Here is a 10,757-nt window from a genome sequence, read left to right as displayed (position 1 = left end):
AGTAATAATAATAATAATAATAATAATAACAATAGTAGTAGAAACGGGTTAGAAGCCCCGCAGGGGTTGGTTAGGTCCTGTTCTCTTGCTCAAATTTTTCTATACATTTTACATGACCAACTTCAAACTGCTGGCTAGGGTAGCGCGCGAATACTGAAACTCTTGGGATCGGAGTAAATACTGCCGGCTTTTCTTCTTCTTTGGAAATTAGAAATTACGATGTGGAAGAATAGTAGTAATGTAAATCGGGAGCAGTAAAAAACGATGAGTTAGCCTCAACTTGAAGAACGTTTCGTGATATGTTCCTCATTGACGAAGGCCTATATAACTTGTTTTTGAGTTAAAGAAAGAAATTTCGAGTACGTCATTATGACACTCATAAATAGTCCTCTCAAACGGGTCGGGTCAGTCGGGTCAGCTCGGGTCGGGTTGTCGGGTCTGGTCAGTCGGGTTGAGTCAGTCGGTTCAGTTCACTTTGGTCAACTGAGTCTAGGTTGAGCTTAAACTCGGCTGGAGTCGAAAGCTGCTGTTTTCCACTAGGTGCCTAATTAAAAATAGTAATTTTCAATTGATTTTATAGAAATCATAAATCTATTTTGAACACTTGCAGCTAGTGTTTTTATGGTAAATGCTTATTTTTGTACTTGTGTGTATTTTGATTTTTTAATGTGGAAGATCGATTTTACCAATCGACTGTAATATTAATATCTACGCCAATATGGAGTCTGTATATAGAACAAAACTAGAAGTTGTTTAGGCAAGGTCAAAAGAAAGATTGGATAAGGACGACCAAGCCCAAGCAGGGCCGCGGTAGCTCAGTGGTAGAGAATTTATCTTTGGTGCATGGTGTCCATGGTTCGATCCCAGCTTGTGCTAAGTGGGCTTTGTGGTGGAGAATCGCCGTGTAGTGGGTTTCCTCCCACTTTCTTCATTCCACCATTTCGTTCATTTCTCATGGTCACCATATCCCTTAGCCTCAGTGCAGAATTGAGGGACCTTAAACTGAATATTTCATTTTATTTCACCAAGCCCAAGAACATCGATACAAGAACAAGATAAAGATTTTATATGCAAGACGAAGTGCATAGTAATCTTGCTCTTGGCCTTGTTTTGTTGATCACCAAGTAGCGATGAGCATATTGTCTTGCTTTCCGTATAGTATGAAAGACCATAATCAAAATCACACTTGGTCTTCATTTGTACCGATGAGGTGAGCATTCTTGGTTCCTGTATAGCATGAAAGATCACCAAGACTACGAAATGCAGGACCAAGACTTGACTGTGCAAGACAAAGAACAAGACGCAGTATTGATGACCAAGACCCAGGGTGCGAATTGTTTGAATTTCATTTGTTGGGCTGAAAGTGATGAAATAAAATTAGTACTTTATAATTAATTATAATACTGTATTTTTAAAATTTAAATTACAAAATTCATATTATGTATTTTCTTACTTGCAACTATAATACTGTAAAATACATTTTAATTACCGAGAAAGAAAAGTCAAAACGGCGCGGGTCCCGGAATCATAAGAACCTATTTTCGAATGAAAGTTGAAGGGTTGAAAAAACCACAGATGTGCTCCCGTTTCCTCAACCCTTATAATTGCAGTTAAACGATTTCCTTCGTCTCCGCCAAGAGACTCTTGCTACTGCCTTTCGAGAAGACCCCCTGACGTTCGAGCAGGTAAGAACACTGACCTTGAAGAAAAATTTCGTCACACAGAACTAAAGCAAGAAAGAAAATGAATTTCTCACACGTCGGACACGGGTATCAGTTATAAAAAGAAATAACCAAACCTCAAAAGTCCCAAATATTCATTAAGATGCATATACAAATCCCCCGCTTGATCTAGCTAGTGGTTAACGTGTAAGACTTCGGCACACGTTGTCCGAGTTTAATTCCCAATGGGAGTGCATTTTGGCGTTCACACAGTGTCGTGACCATTGTGCTCTCAAACGGGTCGGGTCTGGTCAATCGGGTCAGGCTACTTGGGTCGGGTCAACCGGGTCAGCTCGGGTCGGGTTGTCGGGTCTGTTCAGTCGGTTCAGTTCACTTTGGTCAACTGAGTTTAGGCTGAGCTTAAACTCGGCTGGAGTCGAAAGCTGCTGTTTTGTACTTGTATAGCAATTTTCAATTGATTTTATAAAAATCATAAATCTATTTTGAACACTTGCAGCTAGTGTTTTAATGATAAATGCTTATTTTTGTACTTCTGTGTACATTAATATTTAAATGTGGAAGATCGATTTTACCAATCGACTGTAATATTAATATCTACGCCAATATGGAGACTGGATTTAGAACAAAACTAGAAGTTGTTTAAACAAGGTCAAAACAAAGATTGGATAAGGACGACCAAGCCTAAGCGGGTCCGCGGTAGCTCAGTGGTAGAGAATTTATCTCTGGTGCATGGTGTCCATGGTTCGATCCCAGCTTGTGCTAAGTGGGCTTTGTAATGGAGAAACGCCGTGTAGTGGGTTTTCTCGGGGTTCTCCTGTTTCCTTCCACTTTCTTCATTCTACCATTTCATTCATTTCTCATTTTGGCGTTCACCCAGTGTCGTGACCATAGTGCTCTCAAACGGGTCGGGTCGGGTCAACTCGGGTCGTGTCAGTCGGGTCAGGCTACTTGGGTCGGGTTGTCGGGTCGGGTCACTCGGGTCGGGTTATTCGGGTCGGGTTGTCGGGTCGGGTCACTCGGGTCGGGTCAGTCAATTCGGGTTACGGGTCGGTCTTCAACTCCACTCGACTCGTTGAGAGCACTACGTCAGAAGGAACGTCTTCTTATACGACCATTAGTATTTTGTAGTCTTACATGCAACGAATTTAACTAGCTAAAAGTTTAGATAAAAGATGAAGTGACGCGGTAGGTAAGTGTTTAGCGTATTGAACTTCTGTTCGGTGGACCCGGGTTTGAATCCCGATCAGGTTGAAACTTTTTCAAATGTTCCAATTTCAGTATACAGTCAGTGTGACCATAAAGATCTTCTCTCCTCCAGAAAGAAAATGATGTTGGAATTTGGAGAATTGGAGACGGTTTCTCAATGGCGGCAATCATTTACAAACTTATTTCCAGCAGTTGTTCTAGATTTAATATTTTCAGCTACTTTCAAGCATTTCCTGATAAATGCGTGGTCAGTATTTTTATTTCTCTCAATATACACTATGTAATGAAAAAATACATTATATACCTAGCAATATTGAGATTAATATATGGTGTTCTTTGGAAAACACGATCCGAACCATAGAGATTCATCTTAGAATGCGAACTGTTTCGTTAGTCACTTACTTTACATTTTTACCTGCATAAACACCTGGATCAGGGCTACCAACTGCTGTCAGTGCCGAGAAAAATTATGTGTAAATTGGGTTGCATCTGTCTAGGCGTTCTCACAACCGCAAATTATCTGGACCCCAAGTAATGGAATTATAGCGGTTACGGGGGGAATTACTTTTGTGGCTGGCTGTACATTGAATGGGAGCCAATATTTAAGCTTGACAGTCTAACGTAAGGTAAGCATAGATATTTGTAAATGTAAGTAAATCAACTATTTCGTATTTTGTTTTTTATCCTATTTTACACTTGCCGTTAATTACGAGTCACAGGGAATACCCAACCCTTATCTGTCAATTTTGCCCCCAAATTATCTTAACTTTCAATCCATTACAGTTACTGATCTACTAGAAAGTCGACTTCTTTTCAAAATCATGGCTCATTGGGCCAACGTTGTCTACTACAAAAACCAGTAATGCAATTACAGAAGTAAGTTTAGAATATCCAGGATATTTTCTTGATTTCAGAGCTTCACTTTTCTGTTGACGTTATTTAGAAAATATGATTACTAATGCCATCATCCAATACTTTTATATGTCAAAATACAATTAAGTTTTCTTCCTAAGGTACATAGGTACGTCATTCTACTTGAAAGTCATCATTTTGATAGGATACTCCTAGGTTTATAATATTACTGGACATAAGCTATTGAAACACATTATCTCTGTTCGTGTTACTGCACTGTGTTACAATGGTTTTCTTTCCTGGAAGTTGTTCACTGATTGTAGTAGAATCTCGTACTCTGATCTTAAAACCAAAGGTCGTTCATTTATATCAGCCTCCATTTTCACAAAATTAGAGGAAGAAGGGAAATTTTAATAATAAATTTCCCTTCTCGAGTTGGCAACACTTTCTCCTGTGTATTTGCAACGTTGTGCAAAAGTCTTTATCAGTGGAATTTTGGTTTATGCTTTTCATTCCTTAACTGTGATTTTGTTGCACATGGAAGGACTGGAAGGTTATGCGCTGGATATATACAGCTCTTATTGTTGACAACTGAACTTGTTGGACAAACATAAAAGTATATTGCTGAATATTACTTAGATTTTTTTCTCCTAAAATGTACTTGTGTGAGTGTTGTGTGCATTGAGTCATGCCAAGAAATTGCTTGACAGCCTAACAGATTCTGTTACATATGTGGGAGAGTGATTGTTAAACCCAATATTACCCAGATAACATCGCTTGTGAAAAAAGCTTATGAATTCTACTTTGAGTACAAAATCGAGGATTAGGATAAAAAAAATGGGCTTCACATGTGAGTTGTAAATCTTGTGCAGTGAATCTTTGAGGGTGGTTGAATGAAACACTCAAAGCAATGCCATTTGCCGTGCCAATGGTGTGGGATGAGCCGAAAGGCCACACGTCAGACTGTTTTGTTTAACAAACGTAATTGGAAGAAATCTCAAAAACCAATAAGTCAATCACATACCCAAATTTACCTTCCGCTGTTCGACCTCTTCTACGCAACAAAGAGTTACCTGAGCGTATTCCATCGAGAAAATGGTCGTTGGATGATTCTGATGAATGTGCTACTTTAATAGATTGTGATTCCGAAATTGAAGAAGAGGAAGGTCGTATCTATACTGATAAATCGTCGGAGCCACAATAATATCTTGCCGTCGGGATTAATATCTCAAAGTAAATTAAATGATCTTGTTAGGGACTTGCACTTGTCCAAGTCCCAAGTTGAACTACTAGCTTCGAGACTACAAGAGTGGAAGCTTTTTCGTGGATGTGATCTAGTGATGTTTTTCGACTCTCATGAAGTTTTGGTGTTCTGTACAGATGTTTGCAAACTCATGTCTGCATTGAACGTCAATTACAATATGAATGATTGGCGGTTATTCATTGATTCTTCCAAATTTAGTTTAAAAGTCGTGTTATTACACAATGGAAATAGCCACCCTGTTATTCCGGTTGCTTATGCTGTAGGTATGAAAGAAACGTACGGAAATATAAAGTTTTTACTTGAAAAACTTGTGTACGCGGAACATCCATGGCACATTTGTGGTGATTTTAAAATTTTTGACCTGCTTTTGAGAATGCATTCGGGGTATACGAAATGCTGTTGTTTTTTGTGCAAATGGGACAGCAGGGCAATAGATCAACACTACAATGTGAAACAATGGCCTGCAAGGAAGCTTTTGACTTCCGGACAGAAAAGTATTAATTACAAACCTCTTGTCGAAGTGCAAAAAGTGTACTTACCGCCATTACACATAAAGTTAGGATTAATGAAGATTTTCGTCAAGGCTCTAGATAAGGTCGTGGTGGCTTCCGTTACCTGAAGGCACTATTTCACCACATCACAGATCAAAACTTAGTGAAGGGATGTTCGTTGGACCAGAAATAAGAAAAGTGATGAAAGATCCACAATTCGACGAAACCCTGAGCGAAAACGAGAGAAGAGTGTGGGTTGCGCAGAAGAATGTGGTAAATTCTTTTCTGGGAAATAGAAAATCTGAACAATATCCCCAAATTGTTGAAGAACTGATACTGAGTTTTCAAGAAATGGGTTAAAACATGTCTTTGAAACTTCATTTCCTCCGCAGTCACTTGGACTTCTTTCTCAAGAACTTAGGTGTAGTATCAGATAAACATAGTGAAAGATTTAATCAAACAATTCGTGTGCTGGAAGAAAGATACTCCGGGAAATGTGAAGAGAGTGGGGGGCTCTATGCTAGCTAAATATTGTTGGACCGTGCAAAGAGAACATGAGGATGAGTACAAAAAGAAAGGTCGACAAGAACGTTTATCAGTTTGTAAAGCAAAAGACTGTTTTCTTATTTTGTTTTAGTAACAGAGAATATGAAAGTGCGTACAAAAGTTCATACCGATAAGAACATTTTGTGAAGCAGTACAGTATTCTTATTTTATTTCACTTCTATATATTTCACTAATTTGGTTTCAATACGTATTTTATGTGCACTTTATGATAATGTTTATATTTACATTTAGGCCTTTCATTCATTGTAATGTAACTATGATATACGTGTATAAATCTACTCTACCAATTGTCCATTTTTAAAAATCTCAGGTGCATGGACGCCCCTAGGACCTTTCCCAAGGTACCAAACCCCTGAAAAGTAGGCAATTTTGTCAAAAAAAATCATTCAAAGTGTAGATACAATTGCATAAAACCAGTTTTTCTAGACGACAATCTAGGGAGAAACTTCCCTCTTAAGGCACTCACGGTCAGGCATTAGTAGGAATTTGTATCTGCATGTATCTGCAAGGTGTCGTTTAAATTTCATACGGCTCCTTCAAAATTTAGACGGTCTATACGAGCTCTGTAATGCCCAAATCATATTATGTACTAAAACTTTAATCAGCTATTTCTCAGAATTGGAGGCTGATACGGAAATTCCAGTTACATCACTCCAGTTACAGCGTGAAAAGATCTATAGTATTCAGTCATTCTTTTCCAGGAAAGAGAAAAAAAGTTGAAAATTTGTTGCACAGTGTTATCTGTAGTGAATTAGGAAATCAAAGATAGCAACGAAACAAATACAGATAGATATAATTGAACACCATTAGTCTTTGTTTCAATATGAATGACATTTAATTGAAGATGTAGGAAATTAACTACAGTAAAAAGATCTTCCCTCTTGTATAAAATACCTGTTGTTTGATATTACCTAACTAGAAGTCAATAATATCGTGTGAAGATTTCCATTTATACAACATTTTATAATTCCAAAATCTCTCTTGGTCATTGAGTTTCATTTGTCATCGTTCCTTGTAAGTTTAATTGAATTAATTAATGGACGTCAATAAATCACCAAAAGTATCATTTAACAATATTTTCGCGGAAACACAAGATGAAGTCAGACATATTAGCTCCTGATATTAGTATATGCAAACTTATAGTTCCACTCCAGGTATATACAGTATATATGTGTATATGTGGTACGTAATTTCTTGCCAACGACTGGCCGAATCTGAACTTACTATGGTAGACACATAGTCAAAGGAATAAATATCACTATATTTTGTAGTAGTGCTCACCTAGGCGAGTGTCGGCTAGGTTTTTCATTTGTGCGGTACTTTATTTCTTGGTAACAACTGGCCAGATCTGAACCAAATTTCGTTGGTAACTAGCCTATTTTTTTAAAATATAAATATCTCATTTATAACGTATCCCAAACATGGTTAGGGGTATCAAAATCTAGAAGGCTCAGGTAGATAAGTCATGTAGCCTGAATGAAAGAAAGTAGGAACGCTTTTAAAATTTTAACTGGAAATCCAATCAAGAAACGATCATTAGGAAGACCTAGGCGCAGATGGGAGAATAATGTTAAGATGGATCTCGCAGATATAGGAACACAAAGTAGAAACTGAATCCAATTGGTTAAGGATAGGAGTCGTTAAAGAGCTTTTATGAACGCGGAATTGAATCTCTGGCTTCAAATACCATTGAATTAGCTGGTTATTAGTTAAATCATGTCAATGTGTGACTACATTTGCTATAAACATGCAAGAAATCTAAACCATTAATGAGTATTTACTTTTTGAAATCGTTACAGTTGAAGGAGTCGTCAATGAACGTATATAAGCTTCAGTAACTTCGGTTGTAAATAAGCATAAACCATATATCCCATACCCGGTGGAAGAGCATTACAACACAAAAAATAGAAATTTTGGGTTAATCGCCCGAAAGAGAATAGAGAGAGAGAGAGAGAAGCAAGATCTACCTGGTGATATTTTCGCAGAAACGTAACTAAAAAACTAAACCCTAGATGGCAGCAATGTGAGTATTCAAGCGGCGATTTTGATACAATAGCAAACTTTAAAACTCATATTTCTTTAAATGTGTATTTTTGGCTTATAACGGCCTTTCACCGGGTATGGGATTTGTGTTTCTTTTTCACTTTAATTATACACAGTTTGGAATATGCTATTGTTGCTGATGGCGTTTATGTTTAATTTTAAGGTAATTTTATATCATATTGTTAGCTACCTATATATTTTCCTACATACAACATATGTTTCAGAGACTAATATTTTCATATTCTTTTTATATAGATAGTTGGTCATAAAATGGGTATGAAGAAACTCTTTCTCCTTGAAGTTCTTCTGATTATTACGAACCAGGATACAATGACGAATTCACTTCCAAAACTAGATCTTATGAATAGGAATATAAACAATTGCATTGCTTTTATAGTAAAGACATATTTCCGAAATTCAAAATTGTTAGTGTTAGTCGATGAGATCTCAAATAACACATTTCAAGATGCATTTGATGAAGATAATGGAATGTCTCATCTAAAAGTATATATAGCGACACTAAATCAGCATTCACTCCGGAAACTGGCAATGTTTATGATGCTACAGTATAAAGGTGTTGCAGACTATATATTCTTCATCAGGAACACATCCACCTTCATACGAACCATGCAAACATCGTACAACTTCTGGTATTGGAATCCTCCAAGGAAGTGTATTATAGTCAGGTATGACATCAAATACACTTTAGAAGATATTCAAATTGTATTCAGTATACTATTGCAACTTCATTTCACAGATTCGATAATAGTTATTCCATTTAAGGATCACAATGTTGGACGTTCTGTAACTGCGAATGAGCAAAAACTAGTATCTGTATTCACGTATAATCCTTTTTCCTCATACTGCAGAACAATATCTTCTCTTATTATCTTAAACATATGGAACGAAACAAAATTCCTCTATCCACATGACCTGTTTCCAGACAAAATGAACAATTTGAATATGTGTCCAGTTAGGTTTTCATCGTCTTTAAACCCACAAATGTTTCTTGGTCAGGAAGATAATGGACAAATTATTTATGCTGGCCTTATTGCAGAAATTATTAAGATTCTACAGTCAAAAATGAAATTTTCGTGCATAATGAATGATATATTTACAGCAGAACGAGATGCTGGATTTATTTTCCCTAATAATACTATTACTGGAGATTTAGGGGAGTTACTATCAGGAAAAACAGACGCAGTATTCAAGTATTTACGACCAATTGCTTTAGTAAGTAGATATTTCGATCTAATCTTGTCAAGGGATTATTACTCTCTTGCCTGGGTTTCTCCTTTGCCTTCTGAATACCCTCGATGGATGAATTTGATTTTTCCGTTGCAACCTGTGCTTTGGATCACTGTGATAGTAACTTTTAGTGTAGTGGCTTTATCCATGAATTCAATAAATGCTCTACACGTAGGCGATGAAAGCCTGAATTATATTAATCCATCGTTATATATACTTTCTCTCCTTTTAGGAATATCTGTGCCTATCGTTCCATCTAAATTGGCTATTAGATTATTTTTTGTCGTATGGGTGTTGATGTCATTAGTAATAAACACAGGTTACCAAGCGTCTTTCTTCGGGTTTCTAACCAAACCCAAAATATACCCTTTTATTGAAAGCACCGAAGATGTAGTAAATTCTGGGCTATGTTTTGGTGGTTATTCCACTATTCGTGATATTTTTAGTTATAGCAGTCTTAATGAACTTAAGAGATTACATGAAAAGTGGATAATTGATAACAATTTTACTCATGCGTTTGAAAGAGCGGTGAAGAGAAGAGATTTTGTATTTCCCATAAATATTGTGGAAGAGAAATATTTTTCTCATGTATACGTAGATCGATTTGGGAAACCACTGTTTCACACTGGTTCTCAAAAGATATTCTCTAGTCCTTTAGCCTTTTACTTGAGGAAAGGTTCAATGTTTACCCGTCCCTTCCAGCGTATTATTGCTTTGTGTTTTGAAGCTGGCTTATTTCTTATGTGGAGAGACATTTCTTCTCATTATTTACACAAAAATATATTGCAAAGAGTGGAACTTAAGTACTTTGAGGAAGGTGTAAATAAACCTATTACTCTGGACAGCTTGATCGGTGCGTTTTGTTTACTAGGGATTGGCCTTATATGTGGATTTATAACTTTCGTATTAGAGTTAGTTATTAAGTGTTGTAGAAAAATTGAGAGTTGAAAAAATAATTAGAAGACTGTCCAACGGAAATCGAGTCGTGTGAGCTAGACAGCTTGAAGAAGGAGGCTGAACTTTATTGTTATAATAGATTAAATATTGAATATTTTAATCGTTCTTGAGAATTGAATTCAATATTTCATAATCTAAATGAAAACGTTCAAAACTCTTTAAATTCGAAACGAGTAGCTTTATTACACAAATTTTATGGATGTCGAGCTTTGTATTATTGTTATATAAGATTAAAATTGAGGGAATTCTGTAATAAAATACCACAAAAAGAGCGAGTGACATATTGGACTATTATACGGGGCTAAGCAGTCAGCGCTTTAGTTGTTAAATGGATAACATTTCTGTGTTTAAAGTGACGTTGTGAGAGTGTGAATTGTTTATAAATGAAAACGTGAGATATGATTAATAATTATACGTATCGCTATATGAATCAAATTTCAGAGAATG

The 10,757-nt window shown here is 36.5% G+C and overlaps 1 protein-coding gene across 1 annotated transcript; it reads left to right on the top strand.

The window, feature by feature from the left end:
• Positions 1-9,053: 9,053 nt before the first annotated feature.
• Positions 9,054-10,301, top strand: LOC145660830 (uncharacterized). The gene has a single exon (XM_081726250.1). It carries the CDS (start codon positions 9,054-9,056, stop codon positions 10,299-10,301), a length of 1,248 nt encoding a protein of 415 aa, XP_081582376.1.
• Positions 10,302-10,757: the final 456 nt, after the last annotated feature.

The sequence above is a fragment of the Thermobia domestica genome, chromosome 9, assembly GCF_964235325.1.
Source record: "Thermobia domestica chromosome 9, izTheDome1.hap1.1, whole genome shotgun sequence".
Taxonomy (NCBI): domain Eukaryota; kingdom Metazoa; phylum Arthropoda; class Insecta; order Zygentoma; family Lepismatidae; genus Thermobia; species Thermobia domestica.
Note: the sequence above shows the minus strand (reverse complement) of the source record. Positions and strands in the feature narration are given on the sequence as shown.

Coding starts and splice junctions, on each gene's coding strand:
- LOC145660830 (XM_081726250.1), top strand. CDS start 9,054: ATGAACAATTTGAATATGTGTCCAGTTAGGTTTTCATCGTCTTTAAAC.